The sequence below is a fragment of the Neopsephotus bourkii genome, unplaced genomic scaffold (assembly GCF_033783945.1).
Source record: "Neopsephotus bourkii isolate Nb327-2 ecotype Australia unplaced genomic scaffold, CSIRO-AGI_Nbou_v1 NB_272, whole genome shotgun sequence".
Taxonomy (NCBI): Eukaryota; Metazoa; Chordata; class Aves; order Psittaciformes; family Psittacidae; genus Neopsephotus; species Neopsephotus bourkii.
This window is the reverse complement of record NW_026900781.1, coordinates 11,361,476-11,379,108: the sequence shown is the minus strand read 5'-3', so window position 1 is coordinate 11,379,108 and position 17,633 is coordinate 11,361,476. Positions and strand designations below refer to the sequence as shown.

At 42.7% G+C, this 17,633-nt stretch overlaps 1 protein-coding gene across 2 annotated transcripts in view; it reads right to left on the bottom strand.

Moving 5' to 3' along the window:
- SLC22A23 (solute carrier family 22 member 23) overlaps positions 1–17,633 on the bottom strand; it is a 111,041-nt gene that overhangs the window by 77,372 nt on the left and 16,036 nt on the right. For both annotated transcript variants that reach the window (XM_061346590.1, XM_061346591.1), the window contains exons 2-3: positions 14,953–15,056; positions 9,262–9,416 (exon numbers count right to left, since the gene is read on the bottom strand). In XM_061346590.1, coding sequence (XP_061202574.1) covers positions 9,262–9,416; positions 14,953–15,056 — 259 coding nt within the window. The remainder of the gene's footprint in view (positions 1–9,261; positions 9,417–14,952; positions 15,057–17,633) is intronic.

Below are 17,633 nucleotides of genomic sequence, written 5' to 3'. Positions count from 1 at the left end.
AGCAGCACTTTATTCCTTCTGGACAGCAGTTTCACATGAAGCAGAAAACTCTAAGGATTCATTTATTTATTTATTTTAGACAACAATCCCTGGTCTATGTAGAATCATAGAATGGTTAGGGTTGGAAAGGACCTTAAGATCATCAAGTTCCAACCCCCTGCCATGGGCAGGGACACCTCACACTAAACCATATCACCCAAGGCCTCGTCCAGCATGGCCTTGAACACTGCCAGGGATGGAGCATCCACAACCTTCCTGGGCAACCCATTCCAGTGCCTCACCACCCTCACAGTAAAGAATTTCTTCCTTATATCTAACCTAAATTTCCCCTGTTTAAGTTTGAACCCGCTACCCCATGTCCTATAACTACAGTCCCTGATGAAGAGTCTCTCCCCAGCATCCTCATAGGTCCCCTTCAGATACTGGAAGGCTGCTATAAGGTCTCCATGCAGCCTTCTCTTCTCCAGGCTGAACAGTCCCAACTTTCTCAGCCAATCTTCATATGGGAGGTGCTCCAGTTCCCTTATCATTCTCATGGCCCTCCTCTGGACTTGTTCCAACAGTTCCATGTCCTTTTTATGTTGAGGACGCCAGAACTGCACACAATACTCCAAGTGAGGTCTCACGTGCTTAAATATCTATTGAACTGAATGCTTCACGGAGAAAATGCCCTCCTCATTTCTCCAGGGAATTAGTTTGAAGTGTTTGGATAGCAGATAGTACATAAGGTAACCTACCTATGCCTTAATACTGGGGCACAGAGGCCTTCTAGTCTGCATTTTTAACAGAATGATTAATTATGGTGCACAGTTCCAGCAGAACTTGCTCTCTTCCACTGCACCCAAGCACTTCTCCTGTCCTAGACTGGCCCAGGCATGTGCAAACACTGCACTTCTCTACTACTCCTGCCAGAGATTATTCTCCTTGGAAAATAAACAGCAGCAGAATGAAATGCATGTACTTAAGCTAATACACTGAATATGTGAGGTAAGCCACTGAAGGAGATGTCTTTGCACTTAAATGCCTGACTGCATGGGAGAGGACTGAGGCATCAGTGTATGAGCTAACAGTCTGCTCTACAAGAGGGTAATCTTTGCTACAGGAACACGACAGAAAGCTGAAAGGAGAATCCACAAGAATGGTTAGTCTGCCCTGATTTCCTCCAAATGCAAGACAATTACAGAGAGATGCTGAGGCATCCAGCAGCTGGGGAAATCACCCAGAGAGGCGCAGAGATGTGAATCCAGAACTTCTGATGCAAATACTGGACCATGCTCCCTCCACAGTTCATTAGGCAACAGCCACATTTCCAATCCACAGAGCCTTCTTCAAATGTCCTTTCCCTCCAAGACACTACCTGTTTTATTATGAAGCCCAAATGCAAGATTATCTACAATGGAAAGATTCCTTACTGAATATATGACTAAAGCAGACATACAGCTCATACATGCTAAACCGGAGAGGGGCTTGCAAAAATTTGCACACCATTCATGAAACATCAGTAAACTGGTGTCTGCTCTCACAATTCATACCATACCCACAATTCAAAGAATGTGAGCAAACAAGTTTTCAATATACCAACAAGCACTTCCGTCTCAACTTATCTCTAAAAAGTACTTAAGCGTATGTACAATTCATTTAAGAAGGAACCAGACGTTCTCAGAAGACAAAAACATAGTCCATGCTTTAAGGTCCATCAGTAATTGCAGCATATGACTTACAAATTCATCTGCAATGCAACACCGAACAGGTTTATGTAAAAAAGAAAAATGAGTGCTATCAGCACTGGTACAGAATGTATGACTAAAATCTGTAGACTGGCAAGAAACAAAATGAAGAGTCAAAACAAAAGTGAACGTTTTGTTGTTTCTGACTAAATAATATGCATTTGTAGAAATACTGCAATGGATACTGCCTGCAAATTTCATGCTTTGAGTGAAATTTAATTAACTTGAACTAGTAAAATCCCGTGCGGTTATGTTATTTGTAAGTGAGAAAATAGGAGGCATGTCTGCATGACTGGGGATGGAAATTTGGCTAGCCTTGTTAAATTATGGTTCCTCTTGAAAGGCACATAAATATTTATGTGAATTTGTTTGCTGACATTTCTTGGTGGACTCAAATATCCAAGTCACTACAGATAACTTCTAAATCTACCTTCCTCAAACATGTGTTTTTTCCTCTATGCACATCCTGCTGTCACGGGAATTTGGCTTGCATTTTCCTGATGAGCTAATAACCTGTAGGGACAGGCAGGAAAGGGAAGTAAAGTCCTATTCATTCATAAGTGATTGATGAACCTATGCACATTTCCTTTTGCAGCAGAAAGTTAACACATGCACACAAGAGAAATGTGCATATGCCTGAGCCTCACTAGAAGCAGCAGATGGGGAAAAAAGAAATGCCCAAGTCTCTATGCTAACTTAAGGGCAGCTCCTGAGCTTGTTGCTGTCCATCTCATTTCCAACACTAGCCCATCAAGTCCTGCCAAGGACAGAGACAAGGAACAGAATGGCTAAAAACTAAGTAAAACAACAGAGTTAGCAGAATAGGTTCTATATGTATGACTTCTCCCTGATGCTGTCTGCAACAAATTCCGTTTCCTGCTGGGAAAAAAGGAAACATTTTTAAAAGACATTATTCACAACTGACAGCTTTCACATCCCTGTGTTTGAACCACTTGCACTTCTCAGAGGAAAAAACGCTACAACATACCTCTCAGATCATGGGAAGTATGTGATTTACCAAAAACCAGCAACAGATATACACCAGTGATACAATATTGTTGTACTATCAACCCCTTGCAAATGTGATATATATATATATAACCATTCCCCAGCCAAAGTCACCAGAGTGGTTGGAGCTCACACACTGGACTGGACACAGTGCAAAGGCTTTAGTTTGCTGGAGTAGAGATGGAGCAGACTGGACAGAGAAGGAGCAGACCTGACCACTGTGGCAGAGTGCTCTCCTGCTGGGAAGACTCCTTGGCAGAACTACTGAGGCTCAGTCTCAGGTGGGATACTGGCATGGGCCCTGTGCCGGTGTACAGTGGCAGAAGGACTCTGCAAGATACAGACCATCCATGTCCTGACGGCAGCATTGGTCACTTTGGACAGGGCTTGCACAGACACATGCACACCACCAACCCTCCACAATGTTGAACACTAGCTTGGATCTACATAGCAAGGAAAAGCCATTTAGCAGCTGTCTTAAAATAAGAAAAAAACCCCAACCAAGCAAGTAGTAGGGGGAATGAAAACTTTACAATTTACTTACTTACAGTAAGGTTCTAACACCACTTTAGCCAACTCAAACAGCTGGAAGTCAAAGGCAACTTCCTGGATTTAACTATACACCCATCTTTAACACTGATTTAGTTTGAAGCCATGGTTGTATGAGTGGTTGATACAACACAAAGGAATTTGGAAGGGGAAGAGAGAAGCCTTCTCATTTCCTTTCAGTGGTAGTGAGCTTTTAGCTGCGCAACAGGGATGAGCGGACCTACAAGTCTATTTGACATTGTTGAGACAAATAAATAAATCCCTAAAAGTATCATTACAATCTTGAACAGTATTTGCATGACAGAAGGTAAGACTTCACATATTGAGCATATCCAAAGTGCTAGAGCTGGTTTGGAACAATTAAAAGACAGACACTTTAAATGGCAAATGCAAGCTGTATTTTGAGCTGGGGAAACTGCAAGCGTACTCTAATCTCAGCTGATTGTCATCATCACAAGTCTAACAACTGCAGAGTTGCATCTTAATTACATTCCCAATTGACCAGTCATACAAAAAGTACCTCAAATAAAATTAATTTCTTGGGCTTTTTGTCACACAACACACAAGATTTTCAGCAACTGAAATGAAAAAACTGATTAAAATTAGATCCTGCTACAATTTCTACGTTACACAACATCTTCTAACCTCCCAGGGAGCTTCAGAAAGATCCCCTTTTATTCACCTTTGCCATACTTTAAGACTTTTTATAAATTAATTTCAAACTGCCTGCCTCAAATGATACAGCATTTCCAATACTCAGGACAATACGTAAGCAATTCTTCAAGGGCACCTCTGCTCCAGAATACAGTTTGGGGGGGGTTAAGGTGATGACAGCCCATGCTTTAATGGCAGCACAGTGTCCATAGAAGGGCCCACACCCACCGTGACCATCAGGAAAGGGAAGGAAATTCAGAGGAAACACTGAAAAGGCCAACAGGTTAGAAGAGGAGACATAACTTGATTATACTCAAGGAAGAAATGTAGAGCAGGGAAGATTTATACTTAAAGAAGAGTACTGTAATTCCAATAACCTTTTCCACTTGCACAAATTGAGCCCCCAGGCACTTGATAAAAGGCATGCACAGTCCCTTTTTTTTTCAGCAGCTGGAATGCTCCCACTGCACAGTATTTCTTTATTTAAAGCAGTTCTTGCACCAGGCTATTCAAATGCAGAGCTCTTGTTTCTAGAAACTCACCTCCCACCTCAAAGTTAAAGCAGCCCATGACTGCTCTTTAAACCAAAGCGCTTCTATATCCTTTAACAATTAATGGTTAACTTAGGGTAATTCAGTAAAACTTTCGGTGGATCCCTCTGTGATCACTCTAGAGCTGCGTCAAGTGACTCAGAGTAGGGAAAGGCTGGTTACATAAACAGAAGGTAGGTGGCTTAACAACCTTGATCTTATCACAGACCTGTCATCCGAGAGAACTGCATATTACTGCAGAGCTAACCCACATGTCAATGCACTGGAAAGGAGTCAGATGTTTTCCACATCCATCAGTTTGGGAATGCTTCACAGACTTATTTATTGAGTTGGTTCAGGTTATACAGAATAACTTCAGAACCTGCAGTTTCCCATGCTTCACCTGCCTTGCCTAGCCAAGCCCATGCTTGCTCCTGAAGTCAGGAGAGGAAAAGAAATCAAGCAATTACATCGTTTAGACCATTCAAACTCCAAGAGAGGTGGGAATCACAAATTTGGGATGCTCTAGGGTCTCAGACTCTATACATTTCTGGGAGAGAGGGAAAAAGGGAAAGAAAAAAAAAGAAGCTAAATCTCACCCTTTATATTGACACCTGAATGGAAGTAAAACTATTTTACAAATCTGACACCGCTAGAGCCCAACACCCAGATGCTTCCATGCTCCGTTTGGCACTTGTTCATTCCTCAGCCTGGAGCAAGTTTCTAGCACGCTGCTCTAGCTTTCCAGGATACATGGCAAAAAAAAAATAATCTTAAGAAGCCACATTCAGCCTCTCAAAGATCAGTGCCTGTGTAATTTACAGGAGTAACAGGTTAGACTGACCTAGGTATAAATGAGAAAGATACGTCACAGCTGGACGTCTTAACCTGTCTGGAAGCCTCTGCCAAGCTTCTCCAGGCTTTTGAAACACAAATCATGATTTTTCAACAGTGTTTCTACCTTTTTTCCTCCTAACAGTGAAAGAAAAACAACGTGCCTACTCATCCTGCTATTATGCATCAGAGGGGCACACCTGCTTCCTCTCTTCAACCTGGGAAAGTGTCTCCCTTTCAGCAAAGCTATTTCCAGAACCTATTTATTGGATCATTCAAGTCTAGACTTTATAATTTTGCAGCCTAATCTGCAGTTCAGTCACCCATGAAACTGTTGGACAGCCTGCAATTGTGTGCAAACCCCCACCATGGCTTCTGCTGTCTGAGCTCAGGTACAGTCACTAGTGATGGTGCACAGCACTTCAACCAGAGGTTCGTTAAACCTGCCTGGAGAGCATTTACCAAAGAAATACAACTCTTTCCCTCCTCTCCTCCTCCTCAAGCAATTTCAATTAATACCATCAAACTAGCTTTGACTCCAGATAGTGACAAAAGCAGGGACATCAGGGAGAAGTCAGATACAGCATAGGAAATGAGCAGCTGGAAGGGACCCTTTCTTCCTTTCATTCATTTAACTGGCCCTGCCTGGTGCGGGACCACACATGAGAGGAGGTGGAAGAAAAGGAAGGGGGAACTCCTGCCCTTAGCCATGAGAGCTCTTGCATCAGCTTGCTGCAGCTCATGAAAACAGGCCCTAAGGAAGGGACCTGTGCTGAGTCAGCTGCAGCATCTGGCCTTCTGCATGAGCCCACAGGAAGAGGCTGCCCTGCAGTCATGGTCATACCCTAATGATACTAAAGTGACCCAGAAGCAACATCCTCCCCACCCTGGAGATACTCAGATTTGCTTTCTCCTGTAACTTCCACATTTACCACATGTACTTTGTCCCACATGAGTTTCAACCAGCAAGCAGAGCTATTTGCAGTAAGGGTGGCTCTCCTCTCCTGCTGTACGGACACCAGCTGAGGCATTACTCAGGCACATGTGACCCTGCTCAGGGCTCTCACACGTCTTTTCCTTCTTGGCCTGTCCAACAAAAACCCCTCACAAAACCAGCTTAGGGCTTTCCACCCCAATCCGTAGACTCAAACCTCCTCCTCTTCAGCTAGGCAGCAGGCCATGGTGCTGTGCATCCAACAATGCTGAGCCAGCAGATGCGGGGTGCTCATTCCTGCTCCCTGCATGTACATGCAGCAACAAATACTGGAGCAAAAGGCACTCTCAGAAAAACAAAAACAAAAAACAAAACACCAAAAAAAAAAAAGCTTTTCTCCTGCTTTCTTCGAAACAACGCTTCCTTCTCCGGCCCATCACACTACACTCCTTCATGCATTTAACTGCTGGGCAGGCCATACATCCCTTTCCAACCACTGTAGCCAGAGTAGTCCTTAGTGCCCCTTCACCATTCCTCTTTCCAAGAGATTTCATCCCTGGCCCCAGCACCCCCTCCAAAAAGGGGCAGCCCATTCCCACAGAAATCTCAGCAAGCATCGTAGGGGACCTAATCAGTGTATCACAACAGGAGGCTCCAGCTCCATGCATCCGATGACTGATGAGCATGCCACATCACGATCACTTTGCCCTCTTAAGGAGAGCTTCCTGAGGACCTTGCTGGTGCCTAACCACACAAGATGTGTATCAGTTGCTCAGGAGAACAGAAACTCACTGAAGGTTGGTACCAAGCAGGAAAATGCTTCTGGAAGACAGTAGAAACTCCCCCACTCCACATCATCAGGAAACAGAAGCCTTTCAAAGCTGCGTGTGTTTGTTTAGTGAGAAGAGTTAACTGGCTTTTATCCTCCTAGATGATGCAATGTCCCACAGTGCCTGGAAGGAGAAAGCTCCAAGTTAATTTCTCCTCTGCTTCCACCATTTGCAGCCAGCACCATCACCTGTGTAAAGCCTTTCTTCCTTCCAGTTCACTAGAAATTTCAGACAGCTCCTAAGCAGCTCCAGGCAAGAGGCTGTACTTGTAGGTCACAAGAACCTAGCTCACTACGACACTGAGGAGAGCTCTCTGAGGAGCACAGGCATCTTGGGCTCAGTGCTCTCCCTCAACAGAAGAAAGGCGATGCTTGTCCCCAGGCTCACTCTGCAACTTAGGGTGAACAGATAGGAAAAGCATTAGGTTACCAAGAAGAGTGCTGTTTTAATGGCGACTGCAACTCAACCCTGGCACCTCTGTGTTTAAAGAGCGCACTTCAGTGCTCTTCCCACTCCCAAAGCATCCAGGACTGTTATTTACAATTTCCCTTCGGCAGGCCATAAATCCAAGCACAACTAGCAAGCTCAACATGGTGTAAAGGGATCCCTGTGGCAGGCTAATTACCTTTGCAAGCTACGCAAGCCTATAAAGTTTGCTTCAGTACAGAGGCTTTGAAAACTAATGACTCTGTCTAGCAGATCAAACTTTCCACTTTCTATTGTTCTGCTCAGGGCAGCCAGCTGGGAATTCAGGGGCAACAAATCTCCAATGGAAAAAAAATCAAGTCCATTAAGAGAAAGGGAAGAGGGGCTAAACAGAAAGCTGACTCCACAAAGGAGTGCAACGGCATGCTACGGGCTCCAGCAGAAAGCGAAACATGGTCAATCTAAATTGAGAGGAAGAACTTTTACATAGATGGCATCTCTCCATGAAAACCTTCAGTTGCAATGACTCTCTTAAAGGTTAAAAAACCTGAAACAACCACAACCAAACAAAACCCACAAAATAAAACTAACACGCTGCACTGGGCTGTGAAAAGTTCCAACAAGCCTGGTTTCCAGCTCAATGTCATACTGGTAATGGCTGAAGCCTTCTCCCAAGGGAATTACACAGGTTAAAACACTTCCCAATAAAAGTGTAATGTCTTCAGTGGTAGCTTTGGGGTTTTTGGTGGAAAACTCTCACTAGAGATTACACAAATAAAGGCAAAAGATGAAAAAAAGTATGTCTTCGGTACCATATCAGCTACAACAAAGAAGTGCAATACAGAACAAACTTGTATACTCTAGTCAAGCTTCTTTCCCCTTGGTGCAGACTGAAAACAAAACCAAACCTGTGGAACTTAATACTACTTAAGACTGCATGCAGAGTAAGGATACTGCGCTAAATCTTGATGGGTTAAATACCATCTATGATAGGAAATAAATAAAATATTTAAATCTGTACAGCAACTTTCAGAACTTCTCTAGATGAGGAAATTCTGCGTTTTCCTTAGTTGATACAGTACTACCTGTGAATTACAAACAGCCAAGGAAGCAGAAGCAGACAAAGCTCTCTGGAGCATATCCAAGGGACACAGACTAGGCTGGTAGCACTTTCATGTGCTCTCCAAAGACAAGGCCTTCAAAAGGGGTTTTCAAATGTTTTGGCAACAGGTTTCCCAGTCACCAGATATGAGCATGTAGACATTTCTCACAAGCTTTCCTGCAAGTTTCTCTCAGTTATTTTCCCCCCAGTGAAACAGACAAAACCAAACAAGAACAAATCTCAGTAACTTCTCACATATGTTTGCTGAGCTTTACAATGCTGAGGCAGGGACACGGGATCTCCTGCTGCAAGTAACAGAGGCATTTGTGAAAAATTACGTACTGCTAGAAACAGTGAAAGTGGGGAGTCCCCTACTGAGCTCAATACCGCAAGGTGCAATCCACTCCCATTACACATTATGGCTATGAGACAGATGACTTCTAGGTTTAAATAACAAGCAAACCTAAAACACCTTATAACTTTAAAAATGAGCTCTCAAACAGCTTCACAGTCTGCTCTGTAGCAACCTGAAGAAACAGCTGCAAAATCCTTACCAAAGCACATATGGTTCTGGTTTGATTTGTCTGGACAAAAGCAGGAAGCCAGAGAACAGCAAACCACATTACCAATAAAGAAACATTTGGATGGGTAATAAAGGCATACTCACGTAGTGCGTACAGAGAGAGGACTATTCCGGCCAGGCAAAACCCCTCGAAAAACCTGAGTGTGCTGAACATGGTCACGTTCACTGAGAGTGCCACAGTCAGTCCAAATATCAAAATGAATATGACAGAGAAGAGCAGTACAGGCCGTCGACCAACCCTAAAAGTAAGTATGGCGAAACAGCGTTAAAAGCCAGCACAGACATAATGCTAGATCATTACAATTGGCAAAGAGGGGGACAAGTCATGCAATCCCTTCCAAATATTGCCATCCTGGTTTTAATACTTGTTCCATTCTTCTCATTTTACTCCTGCTTACTAAAACCCAGATTTCTTAGCCAGCTTTGCACTGACAAGTTCACTTCAGACAGGATCAAGCAGAGACAGCATATTGTATTACTGTTTGATTTAACCTTCATTTTCAAAACACCAAACATGAACAAAAAAAGCCACCGAGGAACTACTGTAAAGCCATAAACAAGTTCCTTGGAGATTAGAAGCAGCTTCTCAGAGCTTTCTGTAGTAGCATGGAAGAGTGTATGGTGTTATATGGCACGGTCTATTTCTATTAGACTATTTCTCTGTAGTCTATAGCCACAGAGCTTACTGCAGAGGACTCCTCTTCCCAACAGATATGTGCTTTTCAGCCTTATCTGCAAGAGGAGCTGGCTCAAAAAAAAAGTACTGTTTTTGGCCTTATTGTTGAGCACAAGCCTAGCAAACATTGACCAGGCACAAAACAGGGCTCATGTTACTTCACAGAGCTTTAGGGAGCCAATAATAATGTTCACAGGAAAGCCGTGAGCTCCAAGTCCCTCCACTTTGTATCCCCACAGCAGCTGCAGAGACCTGCAAAACCAGCCTGAATAGAAGGCAAGGAAGAAATCGCTCCAAAAATTATTATAGGCAACAGGGGTGTGAGGATTTGCAGTCCTCCTCTGCAGGCAGGCTTTGCAGCTGCAACCTATAGTTGCACATGCTGGTGCAGTGCTATGAGCAGGAAGAGTTACACTGCCACTGAATGTAGGGGCACTTGCTGCAGAGTTTGACTTTCACCTCGAAGGAACAGGGGATTTTTACATCTCTTACTCATATGCTCAGTGTTTATAATTCCCCTTTCCCCCCTTCTTCCTGTGCAAGTAGAATGATATGAAGAACCAGAGCACATGGCTATTTTTAAGCAAGAATTGGATCATTATGTGGAGATTTCCAAAATTTTTCAACTTGTCAACTCCCACAAGTTTTCCAGTGGAAGTGAGGATCCCTTTTAGTCAGCTCCATATGCCATCTCCACAAAGAATATCTGAACTTGCTTTTTGTAGGCAGCTTTCACAGACCCATTCAAAGCAGTCTGTCAGCTGCAAGCCAGGCATCAGGTTGAATGTCAGCACAGTAAAGAGCATTTAAATCTCACAACTTAGTCCAGTTTCACATGCTGAAGTGTTTCAATTTAATAACTTCAGCAGATTGTTACCAGAAGTTATAAAGTACATGCATTCACAATTAGAACTTTAGATTTTGCTTTACATAAAATGGAACAAAAAAAAAAAAAAATCAATAAAATATGGGGTGAAGGGCTAAAAGGGAGATTATAATTGTTATTTTTTTTTTTTACATTTTTGGGAATTGGGAGAGTGCACCAGTACGTGTGCATCATTCATACTTAAAGTCACACCTAAGGTGGCAATGTTATGGCTCACTGCATTTTTCAACTAGCATCTCAAATCTTTCAGCTGGGGCATCTCAAAGATTTGCCTTCTTAGTGGTAACCATTCAATGGTTTTACAACAGAACATGTTTTGAAACAGAACCAATGTGCAAACTGAAGAATGCAAGGTCAAAGCAGACTGCTCTCAATCAGCATACAAATCCAGGCCACCAGAAGATGAACTACTGTTGAGCTAGGGGTGGGAACAAAACATCACTGCCTCAGTGATATTCAACGCACTGGGAACATGCTGGACACCACGACAGTTACTGCCATATGTGCTTCATATTTTATGTTTATAGAACACAAAGCACTTGGCTAGGGAGGTGAAGTACCTCACACAAAACCTTGAATACAGAAAAAAAACCCTATTAACTTCGTGTTATCAGTGATCTGCGCAGGCTTTTGCAGCCCTATTTTCGTAATCACCAAGCTGTAATTCATACTAATTAGTATTTGTGGAAGTGTTTTGTAGATGAAAGGCATTATGCAAACACTCAGAATTAGGAGCTTAATTCCCATCACAAGCCTGACCTGCATTCACTGGTGTCGATTAAAAGAAGACCTCATCCTTCTCATACTCGAGTTCCCTCCTTCCCTTCCTCCCACACCCTGTACTCAAGGTTATCCATCATTAGGACATAGAATTTCTTTTACCGTTATACAAGTTATGCAAATGACGGGTTGCTACTACTGAAGAATTGGGAAACCCAAAGCCTCCTGGGCCTGTGAAAACCAGCTGAGGCCAAAAAAACCTCTGTTAAGAGGGATCACCAGCATCTCCTCCCAGACTCAAAACTAGTTTCTTTCCTCATTTCCTCACCAGGGAACACAGCGTATTGCTCAAAAATCAAAGTTCCAGGGCAGCTATCAGACCGTATGTTTGGTGATCCAGCAATGTTTTGACAGCATGGTGTCTTGGGGTGGGGGCAGAGGAGGGAAGCCTTTTATGTGTAGAGAGAATTATCTGACTAATAGTACAATGCTTGTGGGAAATTAAAGCATACATAATCTCCCTAGTATAACGTCCCTGGAATGCTATCTGCTGCCATCCAAGCTATTCCAAAGAGAGATTTCTGTGCCACCCAAGTCTCAGCCTACACTGTATACTATTATCTAGATCAGATGTTAAATGCCTGCACAGGTAAGTAACTAGGGATACAAGCAACCTCATGCCATCCAAGCTACTCCAAAGGGAGATTTCTGTGCCACCCAAGTCTCAGCCTACACTGTATACTATTATCTAGATCAGATTTTAAATGCCTGCACAGGTAAATAACTAGGGATACAAGCAACCTCAGGCTTTTGAAGAATCTGCAATCCACACAGTGCGATATGCAGATGCATCAAAAAGATATTCCTAATGTTGTCAAAGTTGCATCATAGGCGGGAAGGGGATGGTTTGATGACAAGATCTCATCTTCTCATGCTCCTATGCATGTACCTTGCCACCCTGAGAAGACTAAGCTTTGCTCTTGCAGCCAACCACATTGTTCTTTTCATGACATTCTTTGCAGGTTTTCTCTCGGTCCTGGGACCTGAATTGGCGTAAAGGCTCCAAAAACCACCAGAACAGGTGCAAAGCCCAGGTAGCACACAGCAGTGACAAGCGGAGACCTACTGTCTGGATGCTACAAGACCACCAAGCCCACCTGCTCCAGAAGGAAGCCTTCCATAGAGACCTCAACAGCCCCTGTCCAGCAGGCAAAATTGCCTGTGCTGCTATGCCTGTTGAACAAGTAACTTATTCAGGCATTAGACACAGCAGGGCTTCACACAGCCAAACTAGCTTACAGATGTTCTTCTTATAGATTCTTCATACAGAGCTACCCCAGTATGCAAACCTCCTGTATTTTGAGCAGAGACCACTCAGTTTACATAGCAAATGACCTTAATACACTCTATGCCTTTGTCACATACAGCTTTAAAAGCCTTCTTTCAAAATGAGAAAGCAAAGCTCCTAATGGTACAAAGCATCTCCTAATTATATAAACTGGAGAGTGGTACAAGTTAAATGAAAACAGATTTTCAAAGCCTGTAAACCTTCTATACATTACTCCGTTTATTTCTCCTGCTCTTGCTTGGGACCAACATCCTTTTTTTCTTCTTCTCTTTTTACAGTACAATCCCCCTTGTATCCATCTCTCCACAGAACCCCCTGCTTTACTAGAAATTCAAACTTTGATAAAATAGCAAAGTAAATCCCCTTTAGGTCTTCTTTTACCAGCCCTGAATGCTACTGCTAAACAACAGAAAGACTATCCAGCACAGGACCTCTGCTGACACAGTTATTTCAGATGGCAAGGATGGGGTCTGAAAAGGAGCTTGAGGACCAGCTCTAGTGGTAGCAAACAGTGTCCTTCGTGGTCATCCATGAAAGGGCAAGGGGGTCACTGTACCCCCCACCCACCAAAAGTTACACTTTTTCTCCTCTGTACCACAGTTGGAAAACAGATTCTCCTTAAGGTCTCCTGAACTCACCAGACAAAACAGAACAAGAAACGAACGACCACAAGAAGAGTAAAATACCACAATTCCACATTTTTGTAATAGGGTAATTTTATGCCGCATTAACTTGGATAAACAGCTTGCTTGCTTGCAAAGGGGTCTAACAAGTGCACATGGCAGCACAAAGTACACACTGGAGACAGAAGTGGATAGAAGAGCAGGATGCTCCTTTTGGTGTCGAGAGCTATCTGTTTACTGCAATTGTCTCTTGAAGCCAGTGCCTTGGGCAATAAGTTGTTCACTTATTTGTAACTTATTTGTCAATTATAGCAGCATTTTCCTAACTTGGGAATAAGTCTGCTTTCTCCACACTGATTCCTTTTTAGGAAAACCAAGCAAGATCCCTCATTCATTTCCCTACTACACTTCCTACATGTTGTTAGAGCCCTGGTTTACTTTGGTATTTTAATCAAATACAACTGTATTTCATCATGCATGTTTCCTACACCACTGAAAAGTCAAGATTCCTCACTTGCCCAAAAACTTTTAGTGACTATTCAAGAATTAAGATGCAATTTTGTTACAAGTGCTTGAGCCAAATTACTGCGCAGCTGCAGGAGGCCTTTTCTCTCCCAACTGACTGGTGAGTTGCTGCAGCTTTGTAGGATTTCTCTAATAGTGAACTCTTCTTCCTTTTCTGTTTTAATGAATGGCAAAAGAGTTAACTTGGGGCCATCTAAAGTACCAACATTGGCAAGTGTGCTGGAAGCCACTGAAATGACTGGGACAGCAATGCAGAGCTATTGTTTCAGTTGCTGCAAGTTTCTATTGAAATCACTTGAGTCATGACTTTAATTTCTGTGTCGTCCCCCACCCCCCACTTCTGCACTGTAAGACCATTTCTTTAAATAAAAGCTGAAATCTCAGCATAATTGGGGTATCCAGTAAGGTTTTCACTACCGCAATTTAAGGAACTGCACTCTCTGCTAGCAAATTTAATACCCAAGTATTAACAGCACATAAGTCAGCGATTCCTTAAGACTACATCACAATGTTTGCTTAACAAGAACTTTAAAAATAGAACAATGGGAAGGTCTGCAAAAAGCAGCCTTCTACCCACCAAAAGGTACTGTGTAAGCACAAGGTTGACATTACATTAGTCTTCTATTCAGTCAAATCAATCCTGCTTCCAGTTTCCTTCGGCCCCATCTCTTGGTTAAAAACCAAAACCCCAACCTAAAGGCTTCACTTGACTATTAGAAAATACTTAATTCTGTACTAGTATTACAGATGTAATAAACTGTGTCAGTGGAAAATAACTAAGCCAACTATTAAATAGTTTATTTATTTATCTTGATATAAATTGCTCAGGTTCAAGCAATTAACAGACAGTTTTAAACTGCTTATTCACCATGCTTCTTTCAAAACCTAAAAAATCATTATGCAAATGCTCTTCGTGAACATACAGAAGAAAATTCAAGCAATATTTGATGATGTTATTTATTTGTATTCACACTGAATTAAAATATTTTTCACTTACCAGTCAGCTATACATCCTGTTATTAAGTGGCCGAAGATTAATCCTACTAGTAGAGAGAATTTAGCAATGTGGACTTTCCAGGCAGAATCACAAACAAGATCCCACTGGAAGAAAAAAAACAAACAAATGAACAAAACCAGATAAGCTGAAATACATTAGTTTCTCAGGTGTGTTTAGACATACTAACATTGGTGTAGAGTTCTTCCAAATTTCAACCCTAGCATGAGTGCATGGAAACAGCAGAGGAAAGCTTTCACCCTCGTCCCAAATCCCAGAACCCAAGAAGCAGCTAAAGACTCATTTACTTCACTAAGTTTTATCACACCCTTGATTATAAAATGGCAATATCCAAAAGTATATCTCCCCATTTCCAGGACACACGAGTTCAGACTAAGGGGCATATCTCCATCAAAAACTAGTAGTACTGGTGTAGCTGAAGCATCTCACCACACCAGTCCCAGACTCCTACTACCTGAGCCCTGTAAAGCCCACCAGGAGCAAGCCCAGCAATTTAAGAGCAAGCTCTCCGACTGATCTCCTCAGGACCACTTTGAAGGATGGAGAAAAGCAGCTGCTTTGCCAGAGACCCTTGATGGCCATTAGCTCCAGACTCCCATGGACAAGGCATCAGACACTTTTGCTTTCAGAAAGACATCCTGATTCCCCAGGTGGTGGAAGAGGATGAAGACTAACTAATGGCACAGCTCACCAGATGAAGTCCTGGTATGGACCTGGACCAGGAAACCAGAGATCCTGGCACAGCCACCTGGCTTCTTGGGACAGCAGCCTCCACAGTGACATTTCACAGCTCAGAGATCAGACAGGGGCTGAATCCCTACACTAAAGCTGTCCCTGAAACTGAAATTACCTTTTCCATCCAAAGAAAGAGACAACTGACCTTTCCAGGCACTCTGTCATTAGGGTACTGTCTCATTCCCATGAGAAAGACAAGAGCAGCAAGCTTTCTAGCGAGGCTTCCCTAAACCCAAGATATTTTCCTCTAAGGCATTAGACCAAGCCTCAGGAGAAGCAGGCTGCATTCCTGGATTTAGCCCAATACCCTCATTGTCCTTAGACATGCAACTTAATCTCTCTTATGTGTAAAGTGTGGATAGTACTATTATACCCTTGAATAAATGTGGGAAGATATGTTTGCTCGTGGTTTGTGAAGTGTTCAAATATTGATGGTAATGGGAGCCATGCACATTTCATGACAAATAAGTACAGCTAACTTTGGAGAGTCAGATACTCCAAATTGAAACTTCTCAGAATAAGTGGCTGTTTGTGTGTAATGTAATAGTAGCAGCCCTCTTGACACCAGTAACTGAAGTTTTATGACCAAAAACGCAAAGTAAAAGTATGCAATTTATTTTTAAAAGTCAGATCCAACTTCAAAAGAAGGCTTCTCTTAAAAGAGTTCAATTAGCTGTGCTACACTTTAAAGCATTTCCATGACGTACAACCCTTCCACAAATAAGGCTAGCTCTGACTCAGCTCTCTGGTTCAACATCACAGGAGATGTCCTCCCTACAATATAGCATCTCACCAAGTAGTATAGCACTTTTGTGCAACACAAAAGAGACATAACAGCTTTCAGGCTTAGCCTTTTTGGTTTAGTTAAATGTATTTGTTACTTCCTCACTGCTCTGGCTTGCAGAAGATGCGACAGGTTATGTCTGATCCTCCAACCTACAGACTGAAGGCAGTAGTATGAGCAAGTACTTTTTTCCACCAAATAGCTGTGAATTATTTGCAGCAAACAGCTCAGTGAGGCAGTAAGAACTGCTCTCTAAAGATCTTGACTTTCTAGAAGAAAATGGGGGAAATGTGATTCGTAATATTTGCAATTATAGAACCAATCTTCAGTTACCAAAGAAAAATATCCACCCAGACAAGCCACAAACAAAACAAAATAACAGGAGACACATCTGAGATCCAGGCAGGCTTTCAAACGCTCTGGGTTTATTTTCACAATCCAGAAGGTGTATATGCAACTTAAATCAGAGAATTCAGTTTTGTTAGTAGAGAACAAATTAAGATAATTAAAATCAGTCATATCTGTACAAGAACACTTTTTTAAAAGCAATCCCTCCAAGTCGCTAATTTTTAATTTTATTGCTGTCAGAGGAACGGTAATGTCATCCAAGTGGAAAAAAGAAAAAGCAGATATCCTGGTACCTTCTCATTTTCATGGCTTACTACTGCTCATCAAAGACAGGCAGCCCTTGCACAAGCCCCAGGCAGAGAATGTGCCCTACCAGATTATACATAGGTTCATGGTTGGAAGAACTAAAGTCTCACGAAAGGCTGTTGGGAAATTTCCAGCCAGGACAACCGATGTCAAACCACTCTGGAACACTGGCACACCAAGTAACAGTTTAAAAGCAGAGGAAAAGTCAATCCATAAGCAGGTCCTTCAGCAGTGCCTAAAATGTATCCACTCCTTCTGATAACTTATCTGTGAGTCACAATCTGTTTGTTTGTTTTCAAGGCTATTGCCCAAATCCCCAGCTGCTCTGAAAATAAAGACGTGCATTTATTTCCTTGCAAACGCTGCATCTGGCCCCTTCCTGCCCTCGGTTAAGCACTCGCTCTGCAGGCCAGCATAAATGAGAGCCCACTCCCCAGGCTCTCAAGGGCAGCCTAACACTGGCGCTCAAACACACAGGCAGCCCCTGACC